This window comes from Heterodontus francisci, chromosome 11 (assembly GCF_036365525.1).
Source record: "Heterodontus francisci isolate sHetFra1 chromosome 11, sHetFra1.hap1, whole genome shotgun sequence".
NCBI lineage: Eukaryota > Metazoa > Chordata > Chondrichthyes > Heterodontiformes > Heterodontidae > Heterodontus > Heterodontus francisci.
Genome location: NC_090381.1, coordinates 93352514 through 93370440, shown reverse-complemented (window position 1 = coordinate 93370440; position 17927 = coordinate 93352514). Strand labels below are relative to the sequence as shown.

Below are 17927 nucleotides of genomic sequence, written 5' to 3'. Positions count from 1 at the left end.
ATCACAGCTTGATTTAAGTTACAATGCATATGTATTTTCAGGACATTTTATTGGAAAACACACCATGCACGCACACACAGACACGGGCTAACTCATGCACACACACAGACACGGGCACACACACAGACACGCGCTAACTCATGCACACACACAGACACGCGCTCACTACATTCAGGTGTTGGGTCCCATCAAGGGTCCAGCTACCTTATTTTCTTCACAATTTATACAGTGGGTATTTTCCCATCAGTAAGACCTGTGTACAAGAGCTTTACACTAGGGTATCACTTTAGCATTAAGGGCTTGATTTCCTCTGTTTACTAATTTTACCGAGAAAGTAGATGTGAGTATAATGTGATGAATACAAACGACTACCTCTCCAGTCAATGCTGCATTCTACTGTTCAGTTTGACAGCATGTTGCTATAGTACATCAATGAATTATATATTGACCTTGGTGTCATATTCCTGAAAGCAAAAAGAGGCATAGAAATTGAATGCAGTGATTACCTTTATTGTCTCTGCAAATGTCATCTTCATGTTGATTCATGACTGTAGGTGTCTTTTCAAAAGGTAGTGCAGGTTTCAAATCACATTCCTGTCGAGGTGCAGCCTCCTTTTACTTCTTCCTTCATGAGGTTCCATGTATGTGACATATTGATGGTGTTACTTCATGTAGTGCGAGTACTGATTCCCGACTGTCAATGTCTAGTGTACTTGCACATTTCAGGCCGGGCGAAGTACCTGCTGTTGCTCCTCCCAAAAAGTACTCACTGTTGACTGACTTGATACAACATGAAAGCATACTGAAATGCTGCTTCTTTAGAAGGTATTTCCTGCTCTTTACACTGGAGCATCACTAACTCCTTTACTGCCAGTTTTAAATGGGAAAAATAAAGTGATGCAGGAAATAAATCAGCACATTTCATTTTAAATTATTATCCTTGAGAACAAGTAAAGTTAGTACTACTTCTGAAGCACAGAGAAAAGTAAAGCCCCGTTTGTTTCCATCCTTCCATCTATGAAAGATGATGGACACGCAGCAAACAATCCATTTAGGTGGGATGTCTTCTCTTGGTGCACCTCTGCTGATGGCTGTGAAGGCCTATCCTGGAGAGGCAGGTTCTGCCACAAGTGCTGCATGTGAAGCTGCCAAGTGACGCTGTGAGTTGTTGTTGTTTTCGGTGTTGGCATCAAGCTACTGTAGCCACTGGCCATCATGGCAGTGCATGCCAGTCCACGGGGGGGGAGCGGGGTGGGGGGGGAGATGATGGCATAGTGTTAATGTCATTGAACTAGTAATCCAGAGGCCCAGGCAAATGCCCTGGAAACACGGGTTCAAATCCCACCATGGCAGCTGGTAGAATTTACATTCAATGAATTAATACATTCAGTTGAAGGCTCACTTGACAGCTTCATGTGCAGTAATGGTGCCATGAAACTATCAGTGATTGTTGTAAAAACCCATTTGATTCACTAATGTCCATTAGGGATGGAAATAGAAAAGAAAACATAGAAAATAGGAGCAGGAGCAGGCCATTCGGCCCTTCGGGCCTGCTTCGCCATTCAAAAAAGATCATGGCTGATCGTCTAATTCCGAAGAAGGGTCACTGACCCAAAACGTTAACTCTGCTTCTCTTTTCACAGATGCTGCCAGACCTGCTGAGTGGTTCCAGCATTGCTTGTTTTTATTTCAGATTTCCAGCATCCGCAGTATTTTGCTTTTAGTCTAATTCAGTACCCTGTTCCCGCTTTCTCCCCATATCCCTTGATCCCTTTGGCATTGAGAAATATATCTATCTCCTTCTTGAATATATTTAATGACTTGACTTCCACTGCCCTCTGCAGTAGAGAATTCCACAGGTTCACCATCCTCTGAGTGAAAATATTTCTCCTCATCTCAGTTTGCAATGGCATACCCCAGATCCTGAGACTGTGACCCCTGGTTCTGACTCCCCAGCCATCGGGAACATCCTCCCTGCATCTAGTCTGTCTAGTCCTCTTAGAATTTTACAGGTTTCTGTGAGATCCCCTCTCATTCTTCTAAACTCTAGTGAATATAGGCCTAGTCGACCCAATCTCTCCTCATAAGTCAATCCTGCCATCCCAGGAATCAGCCTAGTAAATCTTCTCTGCACCCCCTCCATGGCAAGAACATCCTTCCTCAGATACGGAGACCAAAACTGCACACAGTACTCCAGATGTGGCCTCACCAAGACCCTGTATAACTGCAGTAAGACATCCTTTACCTGTACTTAAATCCTCTTGCAATGAAGGCCAACATACCATTCGCCTTCCTAACTGCTTGCTGCACCTGAATGCTTGCTTTCAGCGACTGGTGTACAAGGACATCCAGGTCTCGTTGCACCTTCCCCTTTCCCAATCTATCACCATTCAGATAATAATCTGCCTTTCTGTTTTTGCAACCAAAGTGGATTTTGGTTTTATTCATGTTATACTGCATCTGCCATGCATTTGCCCACTCACCCAACTTGTCCAAATCACATTGGAGCCTCTTTGCATCCTCCTCACAGCTCACATTCCCCCCAGCTTTGTGTCGTCTGCAAACTTGGAAATGTTACCTTTAGTTCCCTCACCCATGTGTATATTGTGAATAGCTGGGGCCCAAGCACTGATCCCTGCGGTACCCCACAAGACACTACCTGCCACCCGGAAAAAGACCCGTTTATTCCTACTCTCTGTTTCCTGTCTGTCAACCAATTCTCAATCCATGCCAGTATATTACCCCCAATCCCATGTGCTTTAATTTGCATACTAACCTCTTATGTGGGACCTTATCAAAAGCCTTTTGAAAATCCAAATTTAAAAAAAAAAGTTTTTATATTCACCGCATCCACTGGTTCTCCCTTATCTATTCTACTAGTTACATCCTCAAAAAACTCCAGGAGATTTATTAAGCATGATTTTCCTTTCGTAAACCCATTCTGACTTAGTCCAATCCCGTTTATGCTTTCCAGGTGTTCTGCTATCACATCCTTTATAATAGACTCTAGCATTTTCCCCACTACCGATGTAAGGATTCTGTGGACGTTTCTGATCCACCGAAGCCGCCTCTGTTTGATTAATGACAACGCGTTTGGGAGCTCTGCCTTTCAGAGGACAGCCATATTTGTGATTTTGTCCTGCCAGGATATACCCATAATATGCCACAGACAGTGAGGATGGAAATTATTGAACTTCTTTTCCTGGTTGGTCCAAGTTGCCCATATTTCACAGCCATACAGCAAGGTGCTGAGAACACAGGCCTTATAAGCCGTCAGCTTGATCCTAAGCGTCAGCTTGATGTCATCTCATGCATATTTTGTGAGTCAGCCAATGGTGTTAGCTGTTTTCCCTATGCGTGTACAGAGCTCTGCATCAAGGGACAGATTGGCCCAAGGTAGCAGAATTTGCTAACCACTTCCATTGGGGTGTTATTTAGTGTGATTGGGGCGGAGATGCAATACTTCGACCCATGACCACAGTTTTCTTGGCACTTATAGTAAAGGAGAACAAGTTACAGGCATGGGAGAGACAATCATGACTTTGTAGCTCATTTTCCGTGTGTGAGACTAGCGCAGCATCATCAGCATATAGGAGTTCTCTGATCAGGACATGATGTGTTTTTGTCTTCACTTTCAGCCTTGATAGATTGTAGAATTTGCCATCTGACCTAGTGTGTAAGTAGACTCCTTCCATATCTGCATGAAAGGCACAGGTCAGGAACATGGAGAAGAAGATGCCAAACAGACTGAGGGCTAGGACACAACCCTGTTTCACTCCATTCTTCACTCTGAAACTGTCAGAAGTATAGTGCAGTGCATGTTGTCATGGAAGGAGCAGATGAGACTGAGGAGCTTCGGTGAACAGCCAATTTTTTCCAGAATCTTGTAGAGCCCTGCTTTGCTGATGGTGTCGATTACCTTAGTGGCATCTACGAAAAGTAAGGGAAAGGGGTTTAATTTGTTCCCTACACTTTTCTTGTAGCTGGCGTATGGAGAAGATCATATCCACAGTAGAGCTGCTGGCATGGAAATTGCACTGTGCTTCCCTGTACTCTTGGTACGCAAGTAAATGGAGTCTTTTAAGTATGACCCTACCGAAAGCCTTTCCCTTGACACTAAGGAGTAAGCTCATAGGAAATAGGAGCAGGACTAGGCCATTCGGCCCATCAGGCCTGCTCCATCATTCAAACAGATCATGGCTGATCATCCACCTCAATGCCATTTTTCCCCACTATCCCCATATCCCTTGATGTCGTTAGTATTCCGAAATCTATTGATTTCTATCTTGAACATGCTCAATGATTGAGCTTCCACAGCCCTCTGGAGTAGAGAATTCCACAGATTCACAACCCTCTGAGTAAAGAAATTCTGCCTCATCTCAGTTTTAAATGGCCTGCCTCTTATTCTGAGACTGTGTCCCCTTGTTCTAGACTCAGCAGCCAGAGGAAACATCCTATCTACATCTACCCTGTCATACTTTGTAAGAATTTTATAAGTTTCAATGAGATCACCTCTCATTCTTCAAAACTCTAGAGAATACAGGCCCAGTTTCCCCAATCTCTCCTTATAAGACAATAAGACAATCCCGCCATCCCAGGTCTTCACTGTCACTGGGTCAAAATTCTGGAACTCTCTCTCTAACAGCACTGTGGTTGTACCTACATCATACTTACTGCAGCAGTTCAAGAAGGTAGCTCACCACCGCCTTTTTGAGGGCATAGGGATGGACAATAAATGCTGGTCTTGCCAGTGACACCAAGATCTCATGAGTGAATAATACTCCACTTTCCTGCCCTATTCCAATATCCCTTGATTCCCTGAGTGTCCAAAAATCTATTAATCTCATTCTTGAATATACTTAACAATTTAGCATCTAACAGCCTTCTGGGGTAGAGATTTCCAAATATTCACAATCCTCTGAGTGAAGAAATGTTTCCTGATTCCAGTCACAAATGGCCGTTCCCTTATCCTGAGACTATGACCCCTAGTTCTAGACTTTCCAGCCAAGGGAAACAGCCTCTCAGCGTCTACTCTCCAAGCCATCTAAGAATTTTATATATTTCAATGAGATCCCCTCTCATTCTTCTAAATTGCAGAGAATACAGCCAATTCTACCTAATCTTTCCTCATCAGACAATCCTCTCATCCCAGGTAATCTGTATTTGGTTCCTCAGATTGGGCCACATGCAAGTCACATTGATAGAATCAAATGTGTTAGCCTTCCTGCAAATAGAAATATGTCCATTGATGCTCCACCTGAGCCATTTAATTGGGCTAGACAGACCAGAAATTGAAACTGGATAACAGACCCCTATAAATTAGAATGCCTAGCCAGATAAATACCCATAGCCTTCTTTAAAAATTTAGTCTTTGTACTGCTACACCAAGTGGAACTAATTCTGTTCCAACAGAAGAATAAAAGAATTAGGTGGGAAGTGCAAGCTGAAAATAAAGAAGAAAACATGTATTGCAGTGAAGGTGTAATATGGTATGAACAGCAACACAATGAGATTAAAAATAACTTAAAGGCCAAGCAAAAATATTTTTTAAAAGTCAAGGAAATGAATATTAAGTAGTGGGAGTCATACAAATTGGATTATAGATAACAAAAGAACAAATTTATACTTAGATTGAGCCTTTCACATCTTCAGAACATCCCAAAGCACTTCACAGCCACTGGATTACTTTTGAAGTCACTGCTCTAATATATACAAATGAACAGTCAATTTGCACACAGCTCTCAAACAGCAATGAGATAAATGTCTAGATAATCTATTTTAATGGTGTTAGTTGAGGGATAAATGTTGGCAGCACACCAGGGAAAATTACCCTGCTGTTTTTCAAATAGTGCAAGGTGTGAGAATGTGAGTTCACACCATGTATCTCAGGCTATCTTCTTGTTTGTGGGATCAACACACGATGAGTTACAACAACTTTCAGTTCTGCTGAATGTAATATTCCGATGCTAGTTAATCTTACAACAGAATATTTGAGAGATTGTCAGTTACAGGAACAGGAGTTTATTTACAGGCATCTGACTTCTATGGCTTCCATTTTCACTCTACACAAAGTTCTTTACAAGTTCTGTTACATCACTTCCTGTGATAACACACAGACTATTTACCTATTCTGTCCAGTAACAATCCTATATTACATTATGCTACATCTCCCCCCAAGTTTCTGACTTCACTTCTCAGAACGTCAACCTCTGTGAGACTTTTACAAGTCTCTCATAACCTATTCTTCTCTCTTTAGAAGATGTCTGGAGTTTCGAGTCTTTTAGTGCTTCCTTCTCATTCTTTTGTACTTCAGTAGAACTATTTGATGACTCAAGTTCTTCAGTCGAGTTGTCCTCTGGGTTGAAGGCTGCTTGCAGCTCTGTAGACTCATCAACTTCTTGAAATGAACGTTCCTCTTGTATTTGCTGCTTCTTTGATATCGCCACTACTGTTTCTTTTTAATCACCCCTTAGTCAGTTTGGACAATGTATTATCATGGATATGGTGATTGTTCTATACCTTCTCTCATCTCTAACCCAAACTGATTCTCCAGGTTGTTGTCTGTTAAGTTTTTGGTTCTGTGACATTTGTCATAATTCTTGGATTATCCTCGCTCTCATTTTTTTCAAGTCTTCTGCACTCATTTGTGGTTCTTGGAAGTATAGGAATTGTATTCTTAACCTTCATCCCATCAACAATTGACATGGGGCCAAACCATTCTGAAGTGGTGTTGCTCTGTAGCTTAAAAATGCTAATAGAAAATCTTCATTCTTCTTCAATAAGGATTTCACGGTCCTTGCACCTTGCCATTTGCCTGAGGATACTAGTGATGTGTGTAAAGCTATATGCTTCTGTAAATTCTTTGAAACATTCGTTCGCGCAATGTGGCCCATTGTCGGATATCACCATGTCTGGGATCCCTTGCGTAGCAAAGATTTCTCTTATCTCTGATTACACCTTCTGAGCTCTGACCTTTTAGCTGCTTCCCTTTGGCCTACCTCGAATAGTAATCACCAACGATTAAGAATATCTTATTCTTATGCTGGAAAAGATCCATACCTAGACGTTCCCATGGTCTAGATGGAAAGATGATGACGTTAGTGGCTCCTTCATCTCATGACAATTGACAGTACTTGTGATAAATCTTGATATCATCTCTTTGATCTCTTTCGATATATCAGGCCAGCAAACTAACTGTCTTGCCCTGGCACTGCATTTTGTTTTTCCTAAATGTCCTTGGTGTAATCTTTCTATGATCTCTAATCTTGGCATCCTGGGGGGTGACTAATATCTCGTCAAATATCAACAAATCGTCAACAATACTCAAATGACCTCATGCTCATAATATTGCCTTAATACTGGGTTGTGTGGCGTACATGCTGGCCATCCATGCAAACAATAATCTCTAATTGCTGGACATACTTCATCTTTTTGAGCCTTCTTGATTTCACTCAACTTCTGATTTGTAGCAGGTAAATACTCTGTAGTTGTTCGAGCAAACACTTATAATTCCTTGCTGATGTAATGCATGATAATGCATCTGCTGTTATTTGCTGTTTCCCAGGAACATATTTGGTTTCAGCGTCGAATCTCATTAATCTCAATCAAAACCTCCATACTCTTGGAGGCAACTTTGCTAGTTCTTTTGTGTTTAGCAGAGTAAGTAATAGTTTGTGATCTGTTTCAATCTTAAATTGAAGACCTAGCACACAGTCAGAGAATTTCTCATATGCCCAAGTCGTTGCCTGCACTTCCTTCTTGATGAACGCATTTCTCAGTTTCTGTCAAAGAACGAGATGCAAAATACAAAGGTTTGTAATTCCCATCACTTTGTACCTGAAACAAGACTGCACCTAGCCCTGTTGCTAATGTGTCTGCTGCTATAATGGTTGATAACTTTGGGCCATAATGTATTAGTACTTCTGAAGAAAGAAGTTTCTGCTTGATTTTTTTCAAAAGCTTCTTGTCGGACCTCACTCCAACACCAGGCCTTGTCATTCTTTAAAACTATTGCAGTGGTTTGTTTATCATAGCCACATTCAGCAAAACATTCCCACCTGATTGACCATGACCAGGACCATGTACCTTTGCAATTCTGTGATTTTTTAGGCTCACTGAAATCTTTGATGACATTTGTCTTTTGAGGGTCTGTTCTGATGCCTGATCCATGTGTTATAAGGATGTCGTCCGCAGACTCCCCAATGGCATACAATAACGTACTAACCTGCTCCTTCTCTGGCTTCTGATGCAGTACGTTACCTAGTAAATCTAACTATCTTATTTCTGCAATTCCTAGTAAGTCAATACAGTGTCTATCCATTACCTGTATGCAATTATCAAGCTTTTCCACGCCTCTGCTTGGTTCTGTCCAGCTACTTTCTCGAGGTTCTCCAGTAAGGGCAGTGATTTTTCCATTTCCAGGTGGAGTAGTAGGCACAGGCAGGTAGTGCAGGAGTCCCCTGTGGCCATCCCCCTCTCAAACAGATATACCGCTTTGGATACTGTTGGGGAGTTGGCCTCACAGGGGAAAGCAGCAACAGCCAAGATTGTGGCACCATGGATGGCTCTGCTGCACAGCAGGGGAGGAAAAAGACTGGGAGAGCCATAGTGATAGGAGATTAAATTGTAAGGGGAACAGACAGGCATTTCTGTGGCTGCAAACAAGACTTCAGGATGATATGTTGCCTCCCTGGTGCTGGGGTCAAGGATGTCTCAGAGCGGCTGCAGGACATTCTGAAGGGGGAGGGTGAACAGCCAGTGGTCGTGGTACATGTCGGTACCAATGACATAGGTAGAGAAAGGGATGAGGTCCTGCAAGATGAATTTAAGCAGTTAGGAGCTAAATTAAAAAGCAGGACCTCAAAGGTAGTAATCTCAGGATTACTTCCTGTGCCACATGTTAGTGAGTATAGGAACAGCAGAATAGACCAGATGAATGCGTTGCTGGAGAAATGGTGCAGGAGGGAGGGTTTAGATTCCTGGGACATCAGGACCATTTCTGGGGAAGGTGGGACCTGTACAAGTGGGACGGGTTACACCCAGGCAGGACCAGAACCGATATCCTCACGGGGCGTTTGCTGGTGCTATTGGGGAGGATTTAAGCTAGAATGGCAGGGGGATGGAACAAGGATAGAAACAAAAGACAGGAATCAAAAAGGCAAAATAGAAGGCATAGAAATCAAGGGCAAGAAACAAATAGGGCCATAATGCAAAATAATGCTAAGATGACCAAGAATATTAACAAGACAAACGTAAAGGCATTGTGTCTCAATGCGTGTAGTATTCACAATAAGGTAGGCGAATTAACCACGCATAGATGTAAATGGATACGATATAGTTGCGATTACGGAGACATGACTGCAGGGTGACCAAGGGTGGGAACTGAATATCCAAGGGTATTCAATATTTAGGAAGGACAGGCAAAAAGGGAAAGGAGGTGGAGTAGCGTTGTTAGTAAAAGAGGAAATCAATACAATGGTGAGGAAGGATATTAGCTCAGAGAATCCTGATGTGGAATCTGTATGGGTGGAGCTAAGAAACACCTAGGGGCAGAAAATGTTGGTGGGGGTTGTATATAGACCCCCAAACAGCAGTGGTGATGTAGAGGATGGCATTAAACAGGAAATTAGAGACGCATGCAGTAAGGGTGCAACTGTAATTATGGGTGACTTTAATCTACATATAGATTGGGCAAACCAAATTAGCAATAATATTGTAGAGGAGGAATTCCTGGAGTGCGTACGTAATGGTTTTTTGGACCAATATGTTGAGGAACCAACTAGAGACCAGGTCATCCGAGACTGGGTATTATGTAATGAGGAACGATTAGTTAACAGTCTTCTTGTGCTGGGTCCCTTGGGGAAGATCGATCATAACATGATAGAATTCTTCATTAAGATGGAGAGTGAGAGAGTTGATTCCGAGACCAGGGTCCTGAATCAAAAAAAAGGAAACTATGAAGGTATGAGGCGCGTGTTGGCTATGCTAGATTGGGGAACTTTACTTAAAGGGTTGACAGTGGATAGGCAATGGCTAGCATTTAAAGAGCACGTGGATGAATTATAACAATTGTTCATTTCTGTCAGGTTGCAAAAATAAAACAGGAAAGGTGGCTCAACCGTGACTTACAAAAGAAATTAGGGATAGTATTAGATCCAAGGAGGAGAAATATAAAATGGCCAGAACAAGCAGCAAACCTGAGGATTGGTAGCAGTTTAAAATTCAGCAAAGGAGGACAAAAGGATTGGTTAAGAAGGGGAAAATAGAGTCTGAGAGTAAGCTTGCAGAGAACATAAAAACTGACTGTAAAAGCTTCTATAGATATGTGAAGAGAAAAAGATTAGTGAAGACAAATGTGGGTCCCGTACAGTCAGAAATGAGGGAATTTATTATGGGGAACAAAGAAATGGCAGACCAATTAAATACATACTTTAGTTCTGGCTTCACAAAGGAGGACACAAATTACTTCCCAGAAATGTTGGGGAAGATAGGGTCTAGTGAGAAGAGGGACTATATGAAATCAGTATTAGTAGGGAAATGGTGTTAGGGGAATTGATCGAATTGAAGGCTGATAAATCCCCAGGGCCTGATAATCTACATCCCAGAGTACTTAAGGAAGTGGCCCTAGAAATAGTAGATGCATTGCTGGTAATTTTTCAAAATTCTATAGACTCTGGAACAGTTCCAATGGATTTAAAAGAGAGGTAGAGAGAAAACAGGGAATTATAGACCGGTTAGCCTGACATCAGTAGTGGGGAAAATGCTAGAGCCCATGATAAAAGATGTAATAGCCGAGCACTTGGAAAACAATGACATGATCGGACAAAGTCAACATGGACTTACGAAAGGGAAATCATGCTTGACAAATCTACTGGAATTTTTTGAGGATGTAACTAGTAGAATAGATAGGGGAGAACCAGTGGATGTGGTGTATTTGGACTTCCAGAAGGCTTTAGATAAGGTCCCACATAAGAGATTAGCATGCAAAGTTAAAGCACATGGGATTGGGGGTAAGGTACTGACGTTGATAGAGAACTGGTTGGCAGGCAGGAAACAAAGAGTAGGAATAAACGGGTCTTTTTCCGAGTGGCAGGCAGTGACTAGTGGGGTACCGCAGGGATCAGTGCTAGGACCCCAGCTATTCACAATATATATTAATGTGATAGATGAGGGAATTAAATGTAATATATCCAAGTTTGCAGACGACACAAAGCTGGGTGGGAGTGTGAGCTGTGAGGAGGATGCAGAGAAGCTTCAGTGTGATTTGGACAGGTTGAGTGAGTGGGAAAATACATGGCAGATGCAATATAATGTGGATAAATGTGAGGTTATCCACTTTGGTGGCAAAAAAGAAAGGCAGATTATTATCTGAACGGTGATAGATTGGGAAAGGGGGAGGTGCAGCAAGACCTGGGTGTCCTTGTGCACCAGTCGCTGAAAGTAAGCATGAGGGGCAGCAGGCAGTTAAGAAGGCAAATGGTATGTTGGTCTTCATAGCAAGAGGATTCGAGTACAGGAGCAAGGATGTCTTGCTGCAATTATACAAGGCCTTGGTGAGACCACATCTGCAGTATTGTGTGCCGTTTTGGTCTCCTTATCTGAGGGGGGATGTTTTTTCTTTGGAGGGAATGCAGCGAAGGTTCACCAGACTGATTCCTGGGATGGCAGGACTGACATATGAAGAGTGATTGGGTCGATTAGGCTTGTATTCGCTAGAGTTTAGAAGAATGAGAGGGGATCTCATAGAAACCTATAAAATTCTAACAGGACTGGACAAACTAGATACAGGAAGGATGTTCCCGATGGCGGGGGAGTCCAGGACCAGGGGTAACAGTCTAAGGATAAGGGGTAAGCCATTTCAGACTGAGATGAGGAGAGATTTCTTCACCCAGAGAGTGGTGAACCTGCGGACTTCCCTACTACAGAAAGCAGTTGAGGCCAAATCACTAAATATATTCACGGAAGAGTTAGATATAGTTGTTAGGGCTAATGGAATCAAGGGATATGGGCAGAAAGCGGGAACAGGTTACTGAGTTTGGATGATCAGCCATGATCATATTGAGTGGCGGAGCAGGCTCAAAGGGCCGAATGGCTTACTCCTGCTCCTATTTTTCTATGTTTCTATCACAGTGAGCAGGAAATAGAGGCATTTTATGGTGATATCCTAAAGTGTTATGATCAAGTCAAATCAACTGATGTAATTCTCATGAGTGACTTAAACACTAAAGTCGGTCAAAGAAGAAAAACATGTGCGACCACTTAGACTTTGACATGCTGAAGAATAAGAATATCAGAGAGGCATTCACTCTTGAAGTATAAAACAAGTATGAATGTCTCAGGATTGAGGAAACAGAACAAGCACAGGTCTCAGAACAAGAAATAGAAAAAAAATGGCAAAATGTGAGAGTATACAACAGACTGCAAAGGAAATATTAACAAAAAGGAAAAGAAAAAGAGAGAAGGGGCTGAATGTTATTCTCCTGCCGCCAGGGTGCGGGCTGTGCTACCATGCTTCCACGATGTAGCGCGTGGCAGCTCATTTAATATGCTGGGTGGCTTCCCCCCACCTCCTCCCCCCCCCCCCCCCCCCAGTCATGTGGTCGGGGCGGCCTCAGCGACTCCGGAACTGGCGTCAGCTACTTCTGTACAGGCGTGGTGCCATTTTTGAAGAGCTACCAGACCTGCCACAATAAGTGCAAAGTTGAACCCCGTATTTCCCCCCCACCAATAACACCACAAATAAAATGTCTCCCCTTCCCCCTAAAACACTTACATTGCATAGTTGCCCTGCCAAAATATTTAAACTGCCGAGTTGACCTCTTTCAACCCACCCCACCCCCCTTCCTCCCCAAAACTGTACAAAGTACAGAGGTCACCCCTTCCTTCCCAACACTGCAAATGCAGATTTGACCCCTTTCCCTACCCCTTTCCTTCCCCCCCCCACCCCACTACACTAAAAATCCTAAGATCCTCCTTCCCCACTTCGGTGTTGCCAGCTTTCCCTAAATGGGAAAGGTGCGTGAGTACTGACCGCTCCATGGCAGATCCCAGGCAGCTGGTAAGATTGCAGAGAATTGGATTTAAATGTATGCATTTCCTTTATTTAAAAAATTTAAATCGGATCCCATCGCCGAATGGGGGCGGGGTACCACGGAGCCTCGCCGGCATCGGGAAGATCAGGCCTGGCAATCTCAGCGTCGGGATCCATGGTGGGCCGCTGCCGGTGCATTCTTCCAGCCCCTCCCACTTCCCATCCTGCCACAGAGTCTGACGTCAGGAGCGCAACAAAACCAAGCCTAAGGAGTGGATGACAGATGAGATGTTAGCAATGATGATAGAAAGGGGAAAGAGAATGCATGTAGGCTAAAGAGAAATCGTGTAATGAAATCTGTGATGAAGTATTGGAAAGAAATCATAAAATGAGAGTTATGTACCAGAAGTTGAAATCTTTGACAGATAGAAAGGGATAACAACAGATAGTGGGTGCATAAAAGACAAAGATGGTAAATATTGTTTGATAGAGATGCAGTAGCAAAAGGATAGAATGTACGTGAATTGTATGATGATCCAAATCAAGGGAGTCCTTAAGATATCGAGACAAAGGAAGAACCAAACATTATGATAACAGAGGTAAAGAATGCTTTGAAATTGATGAGTACAGGGAAAAGCTCCAGACATAGATGAAGTAACAACAGAACATCGAAAAGCCCTTGGAGAAACAGAATTAGAAGTGATAACAGAAATTTGTGATCAACTAATTACCAAAGGAAAAATTACAAGTGACTGAGACATTCCTTATTCGTTAAGATACCTAAGAAACCTAAAGCAATGGAGTGCTATCAGTTTAGAACTATAAGCTTAATGAGTCATCTCAGTAAAGTGATTTTGAAAACCATAATAGAAAGAAATAACCCATTTGAAGCAGAAATTGGTGAAATGCGGTCTTAATTTAGACCTGGAGTAGGAACAAGAGAGGGAATATTTAACTTAAGAACCAGCTTTGATAAATATCGAGAAGTAAACAGGAGCATTTACATATGTTTTATAGATAATGAAAAAGCGTTCAATCGTGTTTATCACCAAAAGCTATTAGATGTGTTTCTGAAATGTAACATTGACAGTAAAGATGTGACATTTATCTAGAGCCTCTATTGGGAACAAATAGTGAGCATCAGGTAGAAGATGAACAGTTAGATTTGTTTCAAGTGAAGAGAGGAATACGACAACGTTGTGTGCTGTCGCCAAAATTATTCAATCTGTACACAGAACAAATATTCAGAGAGTTAGATGAACTTCCAGGAGGCATGAACATAACAAACTTGCAGTTCGCTGATGACGCAGCGCTACTTGCAGAATCAGAAGAGGCCCTACAAAATATCCTAGATCAAGTAAAATCTATAAGATTGGAATATGGATTGAGTATGAACACCAAAAAGACAAAAATAATGATCGTTAGAAGAAATCCATTAGAAAAAACCAGAGTGAAGATTAAAGTGGATGGTGTCACACTGGAACAAGTAGATAAGTTTGTCTATTTAGGACAAATGGTAACAGATGATGGTAGATGCAATGCCAAAGTCAGAAGGATAGAGATAGCCAGAAGTAAATTTGTGAAGATGAAGGATCTGTTAACAACAAGAAAGCTCAAGCTTTTAACAAGGGGAAAACTTACACAATGTTACATCCTATCCACATTCCTGTATGCCTCAGAAATCTGGACAAAAAGTAAAGACCTGTATAAGGAAATAGAGGCTTTTGAAATGTGGATGCTTATACAGACCATAAGACAAATGAGGAGGTGCTTAAAATTGCACCAGAAAAAAGATCTCTAAAAAGTGACATCCAGAAAAGAAAATGACAGTATTTCACCCATATAGTTGAAAAGCTACTGAGATTTCTCCTAGACGGCAAAGTGAAGGGCAGCAGAAAGAGGGGTCGACCTAGGCATAGTTGGATGATGGCCATCACAGAGTGCTTGCAGATGAGCTACAGTAGATGTGTGAGGGTGGCACAAGATAGAAGAGCATGACATAACATGGCAGCAGATCTCCTGGTAGGAGTACCTACGAGCAGCAGCAGCAGATGAGCGTGAGTGTATCTCTTGGCTCCATGTTATCTGAAGTCTGCAGTGTTTGTCTTTTGGTATATTGTAGTTTAGTATTAATATGTATGAAATGTAGAGATCAGAGGTAGAATTGGTACAAGTGTTTTGAGTAAACCCCTGTTTGCTGTAGTCAGGATGGAATTGTATAGCATGTTACCTGAGTTCCTATAGTGAATTGTGAACTTCGTAGTGAAGAATCAAATAATCATATGGAATCGTATTGTATGATTTGACTGAGTATTCATGATGGATCATATAACATGAGCTCTTTAACGATATAAATCTGATTCTGCGGTTATTAAAATTGATGTCTATGTTTAAAGTAATGAAAGAAAGTAGAACAGGAAAGCCGTCCAACGCCAGAGAATCAGTTACATCCATCGAAAGGGTAGTCAGAGCCTCTGTTTAATATCTCATCTAAAAGATGGCACTTTCAACTGTATAGCACTAGGGAGGAGATCTGGGACGAGACTGTAATGAGTTCTTTTATGTTGTCTGATGCAACATAAATGAGATGCGTGGAGTCCAGTTGGTTGAAGATCTCAAAACAGGTTTATTGCAGCTAAACTATTATACAGTACAAAACTATTTATAGAACTTGCCTCTAGATGTTACAGTGCAGGGTATCGCTGGCTCTGAGTCACATGACTGAGTCCTGATACTTGGCTTATTAGCATACTAAGACCTTAAAGGGACATCACTCTTACAACATCCCCCTTCTTTCCAAAGCTAAGTCTCCTATGCTAAAAGTAAAAAAACACATAAAATTAGATAACATCAAAATTATTTACACAGGTATAGAGATTATGAAATTTACAAATATAGAGGCTCAAAAGTCCAGACATCATCTTGATGCTTTGACAAATCTTGCTCAGAGTATGCATCTCATCTGTTGCTGTTCTTTCTACGTTTCTCCCTCTCTGCATTTATTTTCTGTTGCTCTGCCTCCAGCCTGCTAACATACTCTGTTGTTTTGCTCAGCATGACTACCTTTGAGGCCTTGTCATTCTTGGAAACTTCCAGCACCTCATGGCCAAGATCTCTGCCTCCTCAGGACATAGCATGTCCTTCGCCTCTCCTCATCCTCTGCATCTGAAGGCCCGGGGCTCAAGGTTGAGGACTTGATGGGGGAACAGTACCTGGCCTTCTGGCAGTACTTGTCCGTTTTGGCTCATTGTGGTGCTGGCGGTTCTCGAGAGAGCAGAAGTGAAACGTGGCATAGTTCTGTTGTTGCTGGGTTTCCAGACAGCACCGTTTGATGCTGGCCAGACTCTGCGAGTGGGTTGTGGTCCTTTCAAATTTCCCCTTGGCATTGCTGTTGTGAATAGCTATGATGATGAGGTTCGTACACACTGGTAGTCCTGCCACTGCTGGTCTGCTCATGTTTACTCGGTAGAATGTTTGTGGTTTCCATGCCAAATTGCCGTATCTGCATTGCATTGTTAATGTGCCACTGCAAGGGATGTGTGATCCATTACATGCAGATAACTTTGCATTTGTCGGTTGTATCATTGATTTCCAATGGCTCCGGTTCATATCATTGAGGATTTGGACTGGTAGCATATTTGTACTAGCGCCGATGTCCGTCTTTACCTTGAGTGTATGTTTGCCAGTTTTCTTTGGGCACATGATGTTAATAGTGGTGAAAGCTTCCAGTTGTTTAACTTCATCAATGTGACATGTCAGGTTCACAATGTGGAATGCCTGTTCATCTTTTGACTAAGAATTGCTTCTCTCTGAGTCTTGTCTCAGGTCTGTTTGGCTGGTGACTTTATGTGACGGCTTGCATTTATGCAGGTCTCTGGCGCTTCCCTTGCTGCTGTTGCCCTGTTTTCTGTTTGCTTGAATTCTGCCATAGCTTCTGGCTGCATCTTTGGCACCAGATTTCTTGCATAGGCTGGCCCAGTGTCCTTTTGCACTGCACACCTTTCACAGGTCTCGAAATGCAGGACAACTTTGCCATGAGGGGACCACATAGCTTGATTGCTTTTTTTGACTTGGTAATCATGCTGATACTGTTGGCTGTATCTAGAGCTTGCAGGTGCTGATATCCAGCTGCAATGGCTTCTTATTTCCTGCCATCTTCCAGCAGTGCATCAATGCTGTGATCTTTCTTTTTCCCCATGAGGTCTTTCTGAAATGCTTCGATGGGTGTTGATACGATCACCAGCTCCATTAGTCGCTCTGACATCTCAGTTTCTGAGAAATCACATTCGTTGCCCTTACTACACCATCTACTGATGAACTGGTCTATTGATTCCTGTGGCTGTTGCCTATAGGACATCAATTCCAGGTGGTGAATTCTAAAATTTGCTGTTAATCTCAGTTGATCTTCGAGCACTTTCTATACCTTTGCAGGATCTTTCTGATCCTCTTTAGATAAGCCTGAGGTATTGATTCTGTGTAAACCCTCAATTCCAACTGCTATTAATATTTTTACAGCCTGTTTCTCTGGTTCTACAATTACTCAGTCTGTAAAGCATAGCTGCATTCTTTGTTTGAAAAGTTGGAACTCGGATAGGATATCCATGGTCTTCTAGTTCATGTTGGGAAATTTGATATCCATCTTCCTGCTGTTATTTTGCTTAAAACTTGCTTTCAGACTCTGTAATGCTTTCTCTTAAAAAAAAAACTCTCTTGGCTGCTTTGATTGAGAGGAGCAGTTGTTTGGCTGTGCTTGTCTGTTTATCTAGCTTCCAGCACTCTAGTCTCTCTGTTTATACAGCTGTTCAATAGGCATTTCAAGTGCTTTTTTCGTTGCTAGAGTTTGTTTATATAGCCGTTCAGTAGGCAATTCTTCATGCTTGGGTGCTTTTAAGGATTT

The 17927-nt window shown here is 42.2% G+C and overlaps 1 protein-coding gene across 10 annotated transcripts in view; it reads left to right on the top strand.

Moving 5' to 3' along the window:
* LOC137374927 (uncharacterized) overlaps positions 1–17927 on the top strand; it is a 112280-nt gene that overhangs the window by 38953 nt on the left and 55400 nt on the right. For 8 of the 10 annotated variants that reach the window (XM_068041528.1, XM_068041520.1, XM_068041522.1 and 5 more), the window contains one exon: positions 727–825. The exons of the other annotated variants lie outside the window; for them this stretch is intronic. In XM_068041528.1, the coding sequence (XP_067897629.1) occupies positions 727–825 (99 nt within the window). The remainder of the gene's footprint in view (positions 1–726; positions 826–17927) is intronic. 10 annotated transcript variants of the gene reach the window in all.